General features: G+C 47.0%; 1 protein-coding gene across 3 annotated transcripts in view; it reads left to right on the top strand.

Moving 5' to 3' along the window:
* Positions 1-19,441, top strand: part of SPTAN1 (spectrin, alpha, non-erythrocytic 1) — a 41,364-nt gene extending 21,923 nt beyond the window's left edge. For 2 of the 3 annotated variants that reach the window (XM_010145353.1, XM_010145352.1), the window contains 29 exons: positions 1,407-1,454; positions 1,840-1,931; positions 2,281-2,425; positions 2,538-2,719; positions 2,903-3,002; positions 3,136-3,333; positions 3,453-3,599; positions 3,869-3,972; positions 4,110-4,272; positions 6,483-6,614; positions 6,945-7,082; positions 7,439-7,543; positions 7,757-7,965; positions 8,455-8,575; positions 8,726-8,847; positions 9,387-9,519; positions 9,965-10,063; positions 10,341-10,500; positions 10,738-10,814; positions 10,975-11,184; positions 11,419-11,715; positions 12,204-12,316; positions 13,139-13,156; positions 16,210-16,264; positions 16,762-16,958; positions 17,326-17,379; positions 17,847-17,993; positions 18,326-18,473; positions 19,176-19,441. In XM_010145353.1, the coding sequence (XP_010143655.1) occupies positions 1,407-1,454; positions 1,840-1,931; positions 2,281-2,425; positions 2,538-2,719; positions 2,903-3,002; positions 3,136-3,333; positions 3,453-3,599; positions 3,869-3,972; positions 4,110-4,272; positions 6,483-6,614; positions 6,945-7,082; positions 7,439-7,543; positions 7,757-7,965; positions 8,455-8,575; positions 8,726-8,847; positions 9,387-9,519; positions 9,965-10,063; positions 10,341-10,500; positions 10,738-10,814; positions 10,975-11,184; positions 11,419-11,715; positions 12,204-12,316; positions 13,139-13,156; positions 16,210-16,264; positions 16,762-16,958; positions 17,326-17,379; positions 17,847-17,993; positions 18,326-18,473; positions 19,176-19,301 (3,840 nt within the window). In that variant the 3' untranslated portion in view covers positions 19,302-19,441. Of the gene's footprint in view, positions 1-1,406; positions 1,455-1,839; positions 1,932-2,280; positions 2,426-2,537; positions 2,720-2,902; positions 3,003-3,135; positions 3,334-3,452; positions 3,600-3,868; positions 3,973-4,109; positions 4,273-4,731; positions 4,747-6,482; positions 6,615-6,944; positions 7,083-7,438; positions 7,544-7,756; positions 7,966-8,454; positions 8,576-8,725; positions 8,848-9,386; positions 9,520-9,964; positions 10,064-10,340; positions 10,501-10,737; positions 10,815-10,974; positions 11,185-11,418; positions 11,716-12,203; positions 12,317-13,138; positions 13,157-16,209; positions 16,265-16,761; positions 16,959-17,325; positions 17,380-17,846; positions 17,994-18,325; positions 18,474-19,175 lie in introns of all 3 variants that reach the window. The other variant, XM_010145351.1, reaches the window with a different exon arrangement.

The following is a 19,441-nucleotide window of genomic DNA, read 5'->3' as shown; positions in this document are numbered from 1 at the left end:
TGCATACTGATTCTCTCAATATGTCATAAAGGTTTGTTTTAAAAATAAAAGCCGTGAGGCAAAGTCAGATGACTCTGCCAGCTCTGTTTGCAGGTGTCGTTGTGAGGAAAAACTGAGATCGGTTTCCAGCAGAATTGCTCTAGCCCTGGAAAAAGCTTGTACTATAAGACTGATGCCAGGTTTTATACCAGCGTTTTTTGGTATTCCATAGCCACTACAGGCAAAATCACCCCTGCTCACTCAGCATGAGTTCATTTTTCATGTAATGAGCAGAAAGAAACATTTTTGTTCCTGAAAGTTAAAGCCATTGATGTCAATATTCCTTTGGTCAGGATTATGTTATGTGTGTATGGCAGTACCTTTGTCTTCCATGACTCATCTCTAGCTCATTTTCTACACCAGGCAGAAGAAGCCTGTTTCCATTCATTAGCGGCCGACAATGGAGTAGCTGTCACCTGCTGAGGCACAAAAAGATCTTGAATATTTTTTACAGTACCCAGCATTGTGCTTTCTCTAGTATTTCATTCCCATATTTCGTGTCGTGCATCCACCCTCTTAGCCTTAAAGCTGCTTGTGCGTGTGTTAAGCTGTGTGTGAATGTGGGAAACGGGGTGACGTGTGATGTTTGGACAGCATTGTAGAAAATGCAGCCATGGCAACAGTAACTGGTGATTTCAAAAAAAACCAAGTTTTTTTTTTTGTGTAGGTAGTGCACGTGTACATTGAATCCTCAGAGTCTCATAGTAACTTAGCAAACAGTTCTGTCTGCATATGTGCACAGGGATGAATGTTACCGATAGTCTGTCATTGTCAGAAAAGTTGGTTGCATGTGGGGGGAAGTGGTTGTCATTTTTCTAATTGGCTTTCACCAATTCTGGTGATGGTCTAGAAATACCCGAATTAACTGCTAGGCTGATTTATCCCAAAACTCTGCCAAGAGTTAAACCATTTGGCTGATTTTTTTTTTTGTGTGTGTTTGTTTTGTTTTCTGTCCCTGTGACTAATGGGATTTTTTTAAATTCACTTCCTGAATGTTGCCTCTCAATTTTCCTCTTCTTTGTCCTGATTAAGACAGTTGTTTGTTTTGATTTATTCTAACAAGATAGTACTCACTTGTGAATTTTGGACTATTCTTATATTTTGCTTCTCTCTTTCATCTTAAACAGCAGCATATTCAAAATACTGTTCTAAAGAAGTTCTTAAGACTAAAGAATTCGGCAGTCTGCATTGAGACCTTTAAAATGTAGGGTGCTTCTTTCTTTCTGCATTTTACAAAGTCTGGGGGTTTTACCTAGGCCAGGTCATTATGGATTTTTAACAAGTTTGCTTTCAGTCTGACTGTGGCTGTGATTGGTTAGAGCTGACTTAAATGCTACATTTTTTTTTATTTCTGCCTTTTCCTACAGTCTGCACGTATGATGGTACACACAGTGGCAACCTTTAACTCCATCAAGGTAATGAGAACATTTTTTTTACCCTCTGTTTCCGTAGTCTTTCTTTCATCACTGTTTATAAACCCTTTTGAATAAACTTACTGAAAAGTGTTGACATTCAGCATTTGTTTCTCAGGTTGCATCGGTTTCTTACATACATAAAATCATCTGGTTTTACATCTTGGGAGAAACCCTTAAAGTTATTTTATTTAACTAGGCTACTTGACTCTGTGCGTTCTTATGAAATTAAGCAGTGGATAAGCACAGTGAACAAAATGCTGCTGATTACTCAAGTTTTCCATTTGACATCATAAAGCTTCAGTGAATCCAGCACAGAGTGTCTCGTGTAAACCGCAGTGCTGTAAAACTGCGGTTTGCAGAGCCATGGGCTTGGTGTGTTTTGCAGGAACTGAACGAACGCTGGAGATCTCTGCAGCAGTTGGCAGAGGAGCGAAGCCAGCTGTTGGGCAGCGCCCACGAAGTCCAGAGGTTCCACAGGTGGGTGTTTGTATCATATTTGGTCTTAATTCATTTAAGTGCTTTATCTGCAAGAGCTCTGAAACAGAGGGACCTGTTCCAAACAAGTCATATTTGAACCCCCAGCTTGTCCAGCGGAAGTTAGACCACCAGTGATCCAACCAGAATTCTTAATATTCCTCCTAGCAAAAGCAAGAGTTGTTAACATGAAAGCCTAGAATTGCTGTAGGCCCGGGGAAGTCTGGACTACTGTCCTATCTTGCCAGAATTCTTGGGCAATAATTTAATAAAACCGTCAGCTAAGTGAGCTTCTCTGGCAGCTGTCAGAGATCCTTTTTAATTGTCTTTGCCTTCCCCTCACTCAAATCAGAGATGCTGATGAAACGAAAGAATGGATAGAGGAGAAGAATCAAGCTTTAAATACGGACAACTATGGACATGACTTGGCCAGCGTGCAGGCTCTGCAGCGCAAACATGAAGGCTTTGAGAGAGACTTGGCAGCGCTTGGAGACAAGGTGAGACTGTGAGGAGGACAAATCCGAAAGCTTTCTTTTTATCTAGCGGAAGTGACTGAACTACAGAAACGGTTATTTTTGTCTTCACTGTGTTTGTTTTTCCTTTCTCTAGGTGAATTCTCTTGGTGAAACTGCCCAGCGTCTGATCCAGTCACATCCAGAATCTGCTGAAGATCTCCAAGAAAAATGTACCGAGTTGAATCAGGCTTGGAATAGTCTGGGGAAACGTGCTGACCAGCGCAAAGAGAAGCTTGGAGATTCTCACGACCTGCAACGTTTCCTCAGCGACTTCAGGTAAAGCTGCTATTCTGCTCCCTGCCCCAGTTTGCCTGTCTGGTATGGTATTAGTGAAGTGTATATGGCTCATTGTTCCACAGGAGTATTGCTGGAGAAGGTTAAAAAAAAAGGACTGCTTTTCCTGTTATGACTTATTTCAATGGAGGGAGGGAAAAATTCTCCATTAATGTGTGTTCACAGGGACCTTATGTCTTGGATCAATGGAATCCGGGGCCTGGTCTCCTCAGATGAACTGGCAAAGGATGTGACTGGAGCTGAAGCTTTATTGGAAAGGCATCAGGTATGTGAAAGACAAGTGTTGTCATAAACATCAACCACTGTTCCTTTTTCTGACGCTTCCCATTTAGCGTTCCAAAACGAGATCAGTTCCAGCTGTGCCGTCTGTCTCTTCAGTGCGTCTCTGTGCCTTGCAGGAACACCGCACTGAAATAGATGCAAGGGCTGGCACGTTCCAGGCATTCGAACAGTTCGGACAACAGCTTCTGGCTCACGGACACTACGCCAGCCCGGAGATCAAGGAGAAACTGGATATTCTTGATCAAGAACGGACAGACCTAGAGAAGGCCTGGTTCCAGCGCAGAATGATGCTAGACCAGTGCCTAGAACTACAGGTACTCTGCTGCATTTTTAAAAAGAAAAATAATTCCTTCTTTCATAAGAAAGTTTATTCTTCCACAGTGACAAGCAGTGTTCGTGGTCTTTCTCATGCGTTGGAGTTCTTTCTCCCTAGCTGTTTCATCGGGACTGTGAACAGGCTGAAAACTGGATGGCTGCCCGAGAGGCTTTCCTGAACACCGACGATAAAGGAGACTCCTTAGACAGCGTGGAGGCTCTCATCAAGAAACATGAAGATTTTGATAAGGCAATCAATGTCCAGGTGAGGAGCGCAGCTGAACTAAGGAGGAAATAGTTTAGTTTTTCTTACACAGATTATTGGCACAAGAAGTTACTACTGCCTGTGGCTGCTGAAGTTCAGCTCTAAACACTCAGCCATGTGGGATGTGTTCTCCAGTCCCGGAGAATGCAGCCGTTCTTCACACTTACAGCAGTGGATATTTACAGAAGAGAAGAGGTCTTCTTCCATTCCAGGCCCTGTTCATCACTTCAAGGAACCACAGTTCTAATTTACGCTTCTGTTTTTAACAGGAAGAGAAAATTGCTGTCCTGCAGTCCTTTGCTGACCAGCTGATCTCTGCCGACCATTATGCCAAAGGTGTCATTGCGAACAGACGCAACGAGGTGCTGGACAGGTCAGTATTGCCCTCTGAGATGGGATGCAGATACCGACAGAAAGAGAACACGCTTTGGCAACATTTTGTAGCTGTGAAACGCGATGCCATGCTCAGTGCTGGTTTTTCATGCAGTATGTGTATTTAATTGCGTACAGGTGGCGGCGTCTGAAAGCTCAAATGATTGAAAAGAGATCGAAGCTGGGAGAATCTCAGACACTCCAGCAGTTCAGTCGTGATGTGGATGAAATCGAAGCTTGGATCAGTGAAAAGCTCCAGACTGCAAGTGATGAGTCGTATAAGGATCCAACAAATATCCAGGTGAATACGATTCTCAGCTCCAGAATCAAAATACAGTCTTTAACTTGGCAAAGTGAACTCTGGTTTGAAAGAATAGGCTCAGGCGTTCTCGTTCAGTGACAGCAGAGTAATGCACCATGTTGGACATAGTTTCCGTTCACCAAGGAGAAAATGGGAATTACATTATGCATGAAAGGAGACCCAAAATAGAACTCACTTGGTAATTATTGATGCATCTCATTAATAAGATATGCGGTATCTGCAGCAGCAAGTTTCCTCAAGAAACTCCCAGCATCTAGATAATGGAATAAGAAAATGGAGTTCTTGGGTCTCATCTCTCTCATGTTTTAATATGTGAAATCTCATTTATTTTTCAATATTAAGGAATAATTAATTAAAGTTAATTAGTTGATAGGTTTTAACACTGGTTCATGAAGTAGTATGAATGCACTGAACTACTTCTCTCAATCTGTTTTGTAGCTTTCCAAACTGCTGGTAAGTGGTTTGGACTAGCCCTGGTATGTGGATTTGTTTTCTTTACATAGCTTATGTGTGAGCACAAGGTCTGGTTGCAGTCTGTTGCTCCATCCATCAGTTCATGCAGTCGCTTTGTGTTCTATTAGTTCTCGCCCTACATCCAGGTACAGCTGTTGAGCTTCCTGTGACGGGTCTGGCGCTTTCGTTAACGCCTGTTCAGCATCGTTTATTTCTGTACCGTTTTGCAGGTGTTCTGCATGATCTGTTTAATTTGTGGTGCTTTAGCAATGCAGTTTGAGGGGGGGGGTTAGAAGATAGCCCACAGAAATAGGGGGTTCTGTCCTCCTTTTCCAGAAATTCAGCCACTGGGCCTGTCATCCTCCTGGCTGGCTCTGCAGTGGTGGTGGTTTAACATGTGACGTGATGCTGTCTCTGTTAGCTTGTGTTTGTAGAGCCAAATCCGAAAGACAGAGGATTCAGTAAACCGACAGACCTAGATGGTGTAGTAGCAGTAGCGTAGAAGGGAGTAATATAGAAGGAACACTCCAGAAAAAGGTAAGTGCCAGATGGAAAGCAGACAGAGCTTGGAAGATTCCAAAAAGTGGAATAAACTGAGGCTATATGGAAGGAGAAGAGAGGACAAAGAAAGGGGAAGCTAATGAGAGTAAGGAAGGAAAGAATCGTCATTTGTCACTTGGGCTGTGGTACATTAAATTTTTTTTTCTTTAGTTGAAAACATTAGAATTTTATATTAAACCAGAAGGGCTTGTCTGGGATTTGTCGTGGTAATTACATGGAGAGATGCAATTGGCAGCTTCTTAACTGAATTATATGTGTTGGTAAATCTGGCTTTGGAGCATATGTTTTATATAATCTCAGCGTTCAGGATTAACGGTGCCCAAAACAAAGCAGCTCATGCAGAATTTCTCATGCCAGCGCTAATATATTTTCCATCTTTTATTTTTAATCTAACATTTCCTTTCATTCTGTTCTCTCAGGGCATTGTACCCCATGTCCGATGTTACTAGCATTTCCAGTTAATACCTGTAACTCTGTCTTGTCACTGCTGCGCTATTGTTACCTCCTGTTGGGTGGATGGACCGTGTGTATACAAGAGGGAACTGCGTACTTCCTCCCACACCAGGGCTCCTGTTGTTCTCATGGTGCTCTCAACTCCGCACAGAAAAACTTCACACAAATCGTTCAGTTATTTTTGTAGAGGGTTTTGGTTGTTAATTATTTTAATATATAATGGGGCCATGTATGGCTTCAATATCAAAACTGCATAAAGCAGATAGGCTGCGGCAGTGATTTCTCCTCGTTACCTATAGATAAGGAAGAGCAGTAGGTATCTGTGGAATTACTGTAGGAGTAGAAAGGATGATCTGCTGTGCTGCTGCTTTTCCAAGGTGATGGCCTTGAAAATGAGAAAGCTTTTCTTGAGCAGCAGCTACGCTTGGTGCAAGGAACATCCCATGGAAATCTGTAAATTGCAGAAGATGTTGCCCGAGTTGTATCTCTTGGCTCACGGACAGTTTTACTAGGCCAGAGCTTGACAGTTACTCCAGTTAATGAGAGCTACTATTGGAGCGAGCAGCAAGGAGTGCTCTTTGTGGGCGAGAACTGCTTTGGGTCAGGCTATACACAAACCTCCTTACATGTGTTGATGATGCTTGTGCTGCCCTCTCAGCCCATGAGAACACTTCAGGAGCCCTTTGTCCAGCTTCTAACAGTGCGGGTTTTGTCATATTCAGAGCAAACACCAGAAGCACCAGGCCTTTGAAGCTGAGCTCCACGCCAATGCCGATCGGATCCGCGGAGTTATTGATATGGGGAACTCGCTGATTGAAAGAGGAGCTTGTGCTGGCAGTGAGGATGCTGTGAAGGTAGGTACTACAAGCCTTGGAAGATTTGCTTAGTTCTTGCTTTGAGAAGTGTTTGGCTAATTGGGGGAGGAGAATGTCCCTCAAAAGCAAATCTTGTGTTATAGAAGCTTTTCTATTTCAGCTGTGCGGTGGAAATCGGGGTAATCGTTCTGCTGTGTTCTCAGGGGTGAGAAGTTCTCCAGTCCTGTGATCAAGCTGTAAAAGTTGGGCTGGCAGCACAAAACAGTGTCTGTGTAATCAGCAGCCGCACTTATACCTCACACTGGTTTTGCATTTATCAGAACTCAGGTTTTCAGATTGCAGCATTTACCTTCTGCCTCCTTGTAACAGGTACGGCTGGCTACCCTGGCTGACCAGTGGCAGTTCCTGGTGCAGAAATCAGCAGAGAAGAGTCAGAAACTGAAAGAAGCTAATAAGCAACAGAATTTCAATACTGGAATCAAGGACTTTGATTTCTGGCTTTCAGAGGTAACTGAGATGAGGGTTATTTATTTGTGAGACTTGGGTGTTTTTCTCATTTTCGATTCCCTTTGTTGATGTTAGATTTTGTGGAGCACGCTCCACCTTCGAGCAAGTCTAGGTTTATTTTGAAAACTTTCATTATGACTATAAGTCTTGTGGATATTTTAATGTTGTTATTTATAAACAATAAGGTGAGAAGAAGCATCTTTGCATCCAATCTGTTAGGAATTGAACAGGTGAGGAGGCAAAGGTTTATCCGCACTGCAGAAAACTGACAAGAGAATTAATTTGCACACTTGTATTGACATTGTAATTCCAAGGGTTCTGTGCCAACACAACTTGTTCTCTTTCCCCATCCCCAGGTGGAGGCTTTGTTGGCATCTGAAGACTACGGGAAGGACTTGGCATCTGTTAATAACCTTCTGAAGAAACACCAGTTACTGGAAGCTGATATATCTGCTCATGAGGTACTGCTTTCGCTTTTAGTTTTGGGGGATAAATGACAGGAATCTGCAAATTCTACACATACCACTTCACTACGTGCTGTGGTCGTACACTCATTGAAACACGCTTTCGTAATAAAAGCTGTGACTCTGCCCAGCAGACTGTGATTGTTATACCGGCACAGCACAGAGAAACGAGATCCAAGCAATTCACACACGTTTTCACCTGTGTTTCAGGATCGCCTGAAGGATCTGAACAGTCAGGCTGACAGTTTGATGACCAGCAGTGCTTTCGACACGTCCCAAGTAAAGGATAAGCGTGAGCCCATTAACGGGCGCTTTCAGAGGATTAAGAGTATGGCAGCTGCTCGCCGTGCAAAGCTGAACGAGTCCCACCGTCTGCATCAGTTTTTCCGTGACATGGACGATGAGGAGTCCTGGATCAAGTGGGTATTCTGGAAGTTCAGGGCTCCGGTGTGGGGGCATGTGCTGACTGCCAGCTTGCCAACCACCTTCATAGTCTGTCGTATGGTTTTATAACTTGCCTTTTCCACAAGTACGTGTCTCTGCACAAAATCACCTTTGCCCTCCAGTCCAGGAAAACTACATCCAAAATGGCTTCAGCACTAGCTTGGGTGTGGCTTCTTATCTACAGTCCTCTTTGGTCTAAGCCCAAGGAGGAAAGCTCAGCTCTGGAAAAAGTAACACTGTTCAGATCTGGCCAGAGAAACAAAATGTGACTTGACTCTTTTGGGGAAAGTCCCTAGCAAAAAAATGAAACCTTACTTTTTCAGGCTGAACCACTTTTTTTGTTGTTGTTGTTCTAGCCCGTTGTAGTAACTAATCAAATATTCTTTTCATATTGGTGTTAGTATCAGGTTTGACCTCTAAAAGACAATGTTTGAAAATTACTTCCTCCTCTGTCTTGAATTTAGAGAGAAGAAGCTGTTGGTGAGCTCAGAGGACTATGGCAGAGACCTGACTGGTGTGCAGAACCTGAGGAAAAAACACAAGCGCTTGGAAGCAGAATTAGCTGCCCACGAGCCTGCTATCCAGGTAAACTTCTCTGTCCTTGACGGATTTCTGGATACCCAGGGTCCTTCTCGCATGTGGCAAATCAGAAAGCTGGTAACAGGTGTGTTGGAATCCACACAGAGTGGATGAGAAGAGAGGAAGTGATGTTCCATTAACTGTGTGTCTCTGCAGGGTGTCCTAGACACTGGTAAGAAGCTTTCAGATGACAACACAATTGGAAAGGAGGAGATACAGCAGAGACTGGCTCAGTTTGTGGATCACTGGAAGGAGTTAAAACAGCTGGCAGCTGCCAGGTGTGTGAGACGTGGTTTTGTAAAATTCAGTATTAGAACTGCTGCATAGACTCACAATGACTGGATTTACCGAATTTGGGGGGTTTAAGGTATGGGCCATCAGTCATGTGATGGAATAGAACACATCACTGACGACAGGCTCCTAAGAGACTACTGAAAAGAGTTTTAGTGATAATGTTCCTCAGTAGAACCGTGAGTCTTCTTTGAGGCAAGCTGTGTTTAGCCTTTTCTTGCACCAGCTGGAAACCAAGAATTGAAATGAACTGCCGTTAACCCACCGCCAGGATGTCTTTCTGAGGAGAAACTGTTGGGAGAACGTGATTCATTGGAGTCCTCCGGTAGCTGCAGGCTCTGTGACTCTCTGGAGCTGTAGACCTCGCAGTCTGCTGCCGGAGAGGAGCCGTGAGAACGGTTCTGTGTTGAGGGTGCAGTCTCTGTGCATTGTTAGGTTTTCCGCTGCTGTAGTTGGTTTTTACATCTTGCATCTAAAAGCCATAAAGCAACACTGTGACTGACGTTACCGTTATTTTCCCACACAGGGGTCAGCGTCTAGAGGAGTCTCTGGAGTACCAGCAGTTCGTAGCAAATGTTGAGGAAGAAGAAGCCTGGATCAATGAGAAGATGACGTTGGCAGCCAGTGAGGATTATGGGGACACTCTCGCTGCTATCCAGGCACGGAGAAAGTTGTCAGCTCTTTGTCGTTCTTGTAGCATTAGTTTTGGTTAGAGCTTAATGAACCTTTTCTGTAACTGGCTTTCCAATTCAGAGGTTGTTCTTGGGTCCTTTGGAAGGCCTATACTGTGAAAACATGGATTCATTTTATAAAAGTCTCCCAAGTATGTTATTTCCTGTAGAAATTACTTGCTGTTCAGTGTAGCTTTGTACCTCTTGACCTCTGATGGGCAGTCCTGGTTCAGTCAGATGGCTGAAGCTATATTGGAAGTCACTATCAGTCTCCTTTCATCCGCAGAAAACCAGCAAGTTGTGCTACCCAGCTAAGATGAACGGGTTTTGTCAGAATTCCTCTGTGCTGGCTGATTTACAACAATCAGCTCTTTTCCTTTCTAATAAGTGATGAGAAATTATTTTAAGTAGTGACCGTGTCTTGTATTTGCAGGGCTTGCTGAAAAAGCATGAAGCATTCGAGACTGATTTTACTGTGCACAAAGACAGGGTGAACGATGTCTGTGCTAACGGAGAGGATCTCATTAAAAAGGTGAGCCTAAACTGGTCAAAAAAGCAAACAGCTCTAAGGCTACCTCTGATACTTTCCTGTCAGAGTAGACTTCCTCTTCTCTGAGGATTCACGTATCATCTCTCTGAGAAGAGTTCTCACTCATTTCTAGCAGCTGAATAAGCTTTTGGTGTTAACTGCCTTCAAAGCTATTTCTTGGACAGAATCTTTCCGCTGAAGTCCTTCTCTGTCACTAGCTTGCAGGATTCCTTGGAAGACCTAAGGTCCTACAGTATGTTTCTTCTCTCCTGTCACATAGAACAATCACCACGTGGAGAGCATCAGTGCCAAGATGAAGAGCCTCAAAGGCAAGGTGTCCGACCTGGAGAAAGCAGCAGCGCAGCGGAAAGCCAAACTGGATGAGAACTCGGCCTTCCTCCAGTTCAACTGGAAAGCAGATGTAGTGGAGTCATGGATAGGTATGTTCGGGGTGCGGTACCCTGTCGCAAAGAAACAAACGCTCCTGCGTTCCTAAAGATCTCAAACAGCTCCTCGCCTGCTGCTGGAACAAGCAGGCCTAAACCCACAGCAGTCAGCAACGCTGACCTGTGTGTACCTCTGTACCTGATTTATGCTTTGGCGGGCCCTGATCTGGAACAGAGGGAACGTTTGAGAAGAGGGGTTGACGTTTTTACTAAATTGGTTTCATTTTTCAGGTGAGAAGGAAAACAGTCTGAAGACAGATGATTATGGGCGCGACCTCTCTTCTGTGCAAACACTGCTCACCAAACAGGTTAGTGCTAGTCCTGCTGCCACCCTGTGAGTGGTGGAGAGAACAGGGGGACTCTTCTGCAGTGCGCAAGAATCGGGTATTTACGTTTGAAATAAATAGGGGTTATTGGAATGGTTACATAAAAATACAATTAAAATACTTTGTTCTTGTAATGCTTCAGGAAACTTTTGATGCTGGACTTCAGGCTTTCCAGCAGGAGGGGATTGCAAACATCACTGCTCTGAAGGACCAGCTCCTCGCAGCCAAACATATCCAGTCGAAGGCCATTGAGGCACGGCACGCGTCCCTGATGAAACGCTGGAATCAGCTCCTTGCTAATTCTGCTGCCAGGAAAAAGAAACTCTTGGAGGCTCAGGAGCATTTCAGGAAGGTGAGTGGCCAGACCATGGGGCTACAGAAAGATAATAATGCTTGAACTTGTGTAGCTTTTTAATTTGCAGCTAATGATTATGGAGATCCTGGAGACTTGTCATGGCTTTGGGAGATGTTGCAAGACATAAGCAGTAAAGGCAAACTGTCACGGCTGCGTGTTAATTGCAGACCAACTCGTACAGAGTATTTGTGTCACTGTGACTGAACAGCTGGATTGTTTTCTCTTCTCAAGGTTGAGGATCTGTTCCTGACTTTTGCGAAGAAGGCCTCTGCCTTCAACAGCTGGTTTGAGAATGCTGAAGAGGACCTGACAGATCCCGTGCGCTGTAACTCACTGGAAGAAATCAAGGCGCTGCGAGAGGCTCACGATGCTTTCCGTTCCTCCCTCAGCTCTGCCCAAGCTGACTTCAACCAGCTGGCAGAGCTCGACCGCCAGATCAAGAGCTTCCGTGTAGCCTCCAACCCATATACTTGGTTTACTATGGAGGCTCTGGAAGAAACTTGGAGGAATCTGCAGAAAATTATCAAGGCAAGTCAGAGAGAAGGACTCTCTTCATAGCTTACTGCTTTTCAGTTCTTCCCTGGAGGTTATTCTCCAAGATAACAAGAGTTTGTCACTAGACTACAGATGGAAGTACCTCCGAATTGGGGAGGAAGGACAAACTGCCATTAGCTATGGACCTGTGCTGTTGTCAGTTGCTAGCATGGACTTTCACTGGCGGTCTTTCAAATGACAAAGCACACGTGTCTCACTTCCCAGTGGTAGAGCAAGTTTAATGTCCGTGCTGTGCCGTAAAGTAACTGCTGGTTCAAGTCCAGTTCTTAAGGCTCGAGGAGGAACCTCTGTAATGTCACAGGTGATGTTGTCTAGGTGTCCAGCACACTCTTTGAGTGCCTGGTCTTCAGAGCAGTGCATGAGCAGTGCTGACACACAGCTCTTCAGTTTTAGGTTTTATTACAAGATGAGGGATGACCATTTTATTTCTCTGGTTGAAATTAATTCTGTTCATGCCTCAGGAACGTGAACTGGAGCTGCAGAAGGAACAGCGAAGGCAGGAGGAAAATGACAAGTTGCGGCAGGAGTTTGCTCAGCACGCGAATGCTTTCCATCAGTGGATTCAGGAGACCAGGTATGGCTTGTCCTCCCAGGAGCTGCCCTGAGAGAATTCTTCAGCTAATACTTGGGTCTGTCCTGCATCTCTTTGGTCTCAGTGGTAAATGTGTACTGCTGAAAAACAACCCTCCAGGGCTTGCTCATTTCCTGCCCTTGTGATTAGCCCCAGGGGAGAGGAGAGCCCTGAACTGCCAGACTTTAAAAAAGTTTCTGCCTCAATTCATTTTCCTGCAGTAATTCCAGTTATCCAGGACTTCACTCTCTTCCAGTTATTCCTGAACTAGTCCGCAGCTCAGCTGGGGTGGGGGACGAGCAGCTCGAAGCCTGACTGTGTGAAGTGCTGGTGGCGCTTGTCAATGCTCCTTTTGTATTGATCGGCGTGTTGGAAATCTCACTGGAATTTAAATAGCGAAAGAACCTTTGGAAAAAAGCTTGAGACAGTTCTGTGATCCCTTACTGGCTGCTGTCTAATCACATCCTCGCCTGGGTTGAGGGAGCAGCGCTTTAACAGCTGCCTTAGCCGTGAAAAGCTCTAGGTCAAGAACTGCAGTGAACCGAGGAGCGCGTTTCTAGGAAACAGAGGTAGCGGTGCTCAGACAGGGCTGCCCCAGCAGTTCTGACACTCGGGCCGTGGTTTGGAGGGGTGAGTTCTGTTTTCCTGTCATCCCGTGATTCTCTGTCTCTGTGTGTTTACAGATGGTTCTGTATGTGTCTTCATGAAATAATGAAATGTAAATTTTTAACTTTCTGATGTTTGCTTCCCACCCAAATCTCTGTCCCTCTCTCACTGTCTTGTCTCTGTCCTGCTGCCTGATGTCTGGACCCTCACATTCTACAGGACTTACCTGCTAGATGGGTTAGTATTGAATTTTATATCTTTGAAAACGTGGTGACGTGTTCAGCTCTGCGTGCGTTCCATCCTCACCTTGCTCATGAAAGCTGCGCTGAAACCCCTTTTATTGGAAAAGCTCAATCTGAGGCTGAGGCGCACAGCACAGGAGACGGGGCTGTGAAATAGAAACATACAATTTCCTAGTGAAAAGCAGAAGCAGCCGTTACTGGGTGGCCCCTGGCGTACCATGGAGGGTCCTGGGTTTTGTTCTTGCCTTCTCTGAGGGATTGCACAAGAGAAGACCCTTAGTCTGCCGAGAGTTGGGAGAACACAGCCCAGTCTGCCTCAGGAAGACAGTGGACAGCCCGAGTGCTCCACTGTCCAGAGACTGGCTCAGTGAGATGAACTTTTCTACAGACAGTGATAAGGGAACAACTAAAGCTCCAGAGTATTGACGGGTTTTGGTAAGGAGGAGGGACAATCCCTATGAACAGGCTTTACGGAAATTACATACCTTAAAACCTCCAGTACCCAAACACGAACTGCCTGGTGTTTAACCTGCTACGTAACCGCTGCCACCGAGGTGGTATTTGTGATGGGAGAAAACAAAACCTCCGGCATAAGCCCCCCAGAGCTGCCGGGGTTTGCAGGTTCCAGTCTGCTCGGTCGATGGGAGCAGCTCCCGAGGAGGACACGTGCTGGGCCTTTGGAGAGGGGAAAGGAAATGACAGAATCGTTTAAATGTCCTCAGACTGCCAGACCCTCTGGGAGTGTGTCTGGCCATTTAAACTTACGCAGTATTAACAACCTGCAGCACAAGGAAGCTTTACGACATAGCGTACGCTTCTAAGAAACGGTGTCTGGGCCTGCTGCAGGGGCCTGCGTGTCCGCCCTGAGAGAAGGGCAGGGCAGGCAGCAGGGGCCTTGCCCAGAGGAGAGGAGGCTTTTCGTAATAAAAGGGTGGAACCTTCACGGATAACCGTGCTTCTTACTTGCTCTTTAATCATCACAGCGTCTTGTGTTCTGCTGTTTCTGCCAGATAAAAATAATTTGTCCCGTTTTTGTTGTACAGTTTAATGGAACTGAGCAGGTTTTCCTGGAGCGGACGCAGAATTCTCTGCTCCTCTGTGACGTGGTGGTGTAGATCAGTCCTGGTGTCCCAGAACGGGTGAACAGGAAGCGGCCGTTTATTGAGAGCATGGGGGCAGAGTTCCAGGCCCCCGTGCCAGGCTCTCCCGTTGAACAGATTACCGGGGGCTGCGATATGCCGGGCAGCGAATAGATGAAAAAACCAGATGTAGCTGGGAGAGGCACTGGCTGTGCTCAGCCCTCCTGGGCAAGAGCTTCGCAGAAGCTGGAGGTCAGAGCTGCCCTGTGCACACTCCACTCCTCAGTGGGCTGTAGCCGCTTGCGTGGGCCCGGCTCTGCCTGGAACAGGTTTTCTTTGGGGAGGAAAAGAGGAAAAATTTGGACTGTAGGAAGAAGATCGCCTTGAACAAAACCTGCAGATGAGATAACGGCAAGACTTCAATTTGTCCCTTAGTGAGACTCGCTTTCCTGTGACTTACACGAAAATAGTAACAGGTTATTTTCGTGTATGTGCAGCCTGCTTTTGGATAATTTTTGTTCATTAAGTACTTGCTTGTGTTTGCTGCAGGGTGCTGCTGGCTTGGAGTGTGGCGCCGCTGCATTGGCCGTGTTTGGGTGTGCTCTTTCCTCTGTTCTTTTCTTTCTTCCTTTTTGGAATTTACTTGGTTTCTTTTCTTTGACTAGCATAGCATATCGTCGTGTCATTCGTGTCTATCAGTATGAAGTTGGGGATGATCTATCTGGAAGGTTTTTTCCTCTTATTTTCTTACCTCACTTGGTTTTCAAACGCACTCTTTAATTCTAAGGCTCGCTTTCCTTCCAACTAACTTTCACGGCTTGGAGGTGCTTGGACGGTTGTTCCCCTGTTGACTCTCCACAGTTGGTTGCCAGCTTCCTGCCCAGGGTTCTGGGCGTGCGCTTTGTCTCTTCAGACGTGCCTTGAATTTGAGCCTTAACCCTGTGGTGAGAAACACCCAGATGTTTGGTGCATTTTCATTGCTGCAGTGATTCAGCCCTTGCAATCCCCTTCTCAAGAAGCTCAAAAGCCTGTAGGGTTAGGCTGCAGTGGGGATGAAAACTCAGTTTAGTGACTTAAATACCTAAGTGACCTAAGTTTTAGGAAATCCCACCGAGTCAGAGGAGAGGACAGCCCGCTGCGCAGCGCCCACACTTGCTGTCGGTGCGCAGCTCGGTCAGGAGGAACGCTGCTGCTTAACAGTTCCTTAGGATCTGCGGTGGGGAAAAGCAGCATCCAGAGACTTTCCAGTCCGTATGAAGTAGATCTTGGAGCCCATCACCACAGTGGTGATCTTTATGTGCTGGTGTGGGGGCTGCAGCGTGCCAAGAAGCTCGGTGTGGAAGTCAGACTGGGAGGAGTGGCTGTGCCTCAGTTTCTCTGGGCGCAGGATGGGAGGGGTGGGGTGGGAAAGGGACCTGTTCCCCAGCCATGGCTGCGTAGGAGAGGTCTGTGGGTTTCAGCAGAGATTCTGCCATATTAATACTACTTTTAAACCACACCAGTAGTTTTCAAGGACTTTTCTCCCATTTTATCCCCATGTAACACCTCTCTGTGGCACTCCTGTCCCTTCCCGGCAAACACAGCCCGTCTCCAGTGAATCCCCTGTAGCTGGTGTGTGCGTGTGTGTGCTGGGCACAGCGGAGGGGGGTGGGACCGCACCAAGTTTCTAATTTCCTGAGGTCCAGTGAAGCTGGCGCTTTGGATCTGGCATGAAGTGTGGCCGCTGATTACATTGCCTTTGAAACGGGGCTAGAAATTAACTGTATAAAGAAACAATCAAACAAGATGTACTCGTGTCAGTCTGAAATAGGATGAGTCAAATAAACCACAAAAGCAGCGATTAAATATCTCCAGGAGAATCATCCTGCTGTGAGGACTTGTTTAATCTCAAGGAAGGACTGTTAATTTCAAGCCCCACCTGCCGTTTGTCACGGGATAAGGGCTCTTCTCACGGTGGTTCTGTGTTTAGGTCTTGCATGGTGGAGGAATCGGGAACGCTGGAATCGCAGCTGGAAGCTACTAAAGTAAGCAAAGCCCCCTGTTGCTGGAACCCCTTTCCCAGCTGATGGCTGGGGAGCACGGGGTGGGAGGGGAAGCGCATGTAATTGCACAGCAAAATCTGAACGGATTTTACACATCCTGAGTAGTGGGGAGGCCTTTGGGACTGTGTCTGTGTCTGATGTCTGCTTACACCACCAGCCCTGAGACAACACCCTGATGTCGTTTTCCACTTTGCTGCTTTCTAAGGGAGGGGGTAGGGCAGAGAGGATCCCGTTTATGCAGCACATTTCCTAGTAAGGGGCGTCTTGTCTCAAGAGCAGGTTTGCAGGCCCTGTTGGTTTCCAGTAGCGTGTGCGAAGAGGAACATAGTTCTGAAAACTACTGTACAGATCCCTGTCTATGTATATATAATCCCAGCAGAAAAAGAATCCCAGCCCTTCCTCCCCTGCCACCTCTGTCCTACCTTCCTACAGGTATTTTTGCTCTCCTTGACTTTCTCCTCTTTGCTCCCTCCAACCAGCGCAAGCACCAGGAGATCCGAGCTATGAGGAGCCAGCTGAAGAAGATTGAGGACCTGGGAGCTGCCATGGAAGAGGCACTTATCTTGGACAACAAGTACACGGAACACAGCACCGTGGGGCTGGCGCAGCAGTGGGACCAGCTTGACCAACTGGGCATGAGGATGCAGCACAACCTGGAGCAGCAAATTCAAGCTCGGTACTGCCTGTTGTTCCCTGGGGTACAGTGTGTCTGACCTGGGGGGACACAGACAGGAGACTTGGCTGCCTGTGTCTGAAAACAGCCCTCACCCAGCCCATGTTAACGCGTGTCCCCCAACTAACTGGTGTCATGAGTGTGGAAATCCCCCCCTCCTCCTGGCCCTCCTCAGAGGGGTGAAGGGAGCAGGTTTGGAAGTGGTTCCTGTCAGCCGTTAGCAACGACGAGGTCTTAGGGGGGTTGATTTCCTCTGAGCTGTGGTGATGTAACGTATCATTGCTTCGTTGTCCTCACCTCCTGCTGCGGACACCGGCTTGGGGCTCCAGCAGAGTTCTGCTGTTCACAAGCTGTGCTCCTTTCTTTCCAGAAACACCACTGGAGTCACTGAGGAGGCCCTGAAGGAGTTCAGCATGATGTTCAAGTGAGTGGCAGGGAGGGCGTGCCAGAGGAATGCCAGAGAGGCTTCCAGCACGGGGGTGGCTCCTGTTCACAGGCTCCTCGTGGATCTGTTGGCAGCTCCTCTGTTGTCTGCCCAGTTCTGTGCCGAGCTGCCCCGATCTCTGCCAGATGGCCAGAGCCTCCAGAGACACCCGCTGTCAGGCACAGCCATGGCGCACGGGAGCCTGGGCACACCCACTGGTGGGCAGAGGGTGCAGGAGCGGGGAGTGCCCGTGGGTTCCAGCTGGGAATCCAGCCACTGTTCGGATGCTTTTTAGCAAAGTAAAGAGTTTGTGCTGCTTAGGTGTGTCAGCAGTGTGTATGGATTCAAGCTCATCTCTCCAGGAGAGCGAGCTGGTTCTAACCTGCTCTAGGTTACAGCCCCCTTTGGAGCTTCTGGTACTCAACAGGTGACACTTAAAAATACGGGCTTTGGTTTTTTGTCTTTAGGCACTTTGACAAGGACAAATCTGGACGACTTAATCACCAGGAGTTTAAGTCTTGCTTGCGCTCTCTTGGCTACGACCTGCCTATGGTTGAGGAAGGAGAGCCAGACCCCGAGTTTGAGTCTATTCTTGACACTGTGGATCCCAACAGGTACGTGGGTGGCACCTTTTATTTTCCTACTGCAAAACAGGGTATCAGCATCCTTTGGAGAGCTGGCTGCAAGGTCTGTCACGCCGAGAGCTGCATCCACGTCTGTGGTGGGGAGGCTATGGTGTTCACAACAGTTCATGTAAAAGAATCTTGGTGAAGATTAAACTGACGCTTGTGAAGAAGAAATTCACTTTAAAGTGATGTGGTGTTGACAGCCTCCTGCATGAAGACACTCCCTCCTCCCAGAAAAGTTAAAGCCCCCTTGGGAGGGTCCGGCAGCGCCGTGCCGGGGTGGTCGTGGACAGCAGCGTTCACACAGTGTTTCTCCGCAGGGATGGACACGTCTCGCTGCAGGAGTATATGGCATTCATGATCAGCCGGGAAACGGAGAACGTGAAGTCCAGCGAGGAGATCGAGAGTGCTTTCCGCGCCCTCAGCTCAGAGGGGAAGCCCTACGTGACCAAGGAGGAGCTCTACCAGGTGAGTACCGTTGTGCCCCCCCAGGGAGGACCAGACAGAGGCTTTTTGATACAGACTGATAACAAAGACCTGCACTAATTGGTTGGAGGTTCACGTCACCATAGTTGAGTCAGTTCTGAACCTGTAGGAATGTCTTCTGCAGCAAACACCGAAACGATGGGAACAGCCATACCTGGCTGCTTTCTTGGCTCTAGAGAGGAATAGGACAAGCTGTAACTGCCGAAGAACTGCTCAGGCTGAGTGAAACAAGAGTCACTCAAAGGCCTGGGCGGGGGGGCATCCCTGTGCTTGTCCTCAGAAGCCGCTGCTTCCCTTTCATCTCTGGGGAGACTAGAGGGAGATGTTTCTCCAGACAGCGATTCAAAGGAGAAACTCAAGCCTAAGCTTAGACAGGATGAAGGTCTTCTGCCAAGACAGCAAGTTTTTCCTGTCTCAACCCACCAGCTGGCAGAGAAATAAAGAGGCTGTGCTCCTTCCTCGTATCGGTTACCTGCTCTGCCTGCCCTTCGGTGGGAAGACGGTTCAGATGTTCCAACCCTTAACCAAGTAGTGTGAACAGCCAGAGCATTTCCATGCTGGGCGTAGTTCTGCTCTGGCTTCTGCCCCGAGCTGTGTGCCCCGGGAGAGGGAGAGCTGCTCCTCAGGGCCCTGTGGCAGCCGCAGCACGCCCAGCTCCACCTCCGCCCTCTCTTTGTCTTTCAGAACCTGACCCGGGAACAAGCCGATTACTGCATTTCTCACATGAAACCCTACATGGACGGCAAGGGCAGAGAACTTCCCGCTGCCTACGACTACATAGAATTCACACGCTCACTCTTCGTGAATTGATCTGAAACTCTAGTACCAAAAGATGCGAAGAACATGCTCACGTTTGACTGTAGCTCTGCATGTCTCTCTCTTTGTGCTCTACAATACTCAGTGTTACTTTATGATGTAACCTTAAACTGCTTAGCTTAAAGCTCGTAGGG

This window comes from Buceros rhinoceros, unplaced genomic scaffold (genome assembly GCF_000710305.1).
Source record: "Buceros rhinoceros silvestris isolate BGI_N320 unplaced genomic scaffold, ASM71030v1 scaffold11271, whole genome shotgun sequence".
NCBI classification, from domain to species: Eukaryota; Metazoa; Chordata; class Aves; order Bucerotiformes; family Bucerotidae; genus Buceros; species Buceros rhinoceros.
The sequence above is the reverse complement of the archived record's forward strand: the minus strand, read 5'-3'. Positions and strand labels throughout refer to the sequence as shown.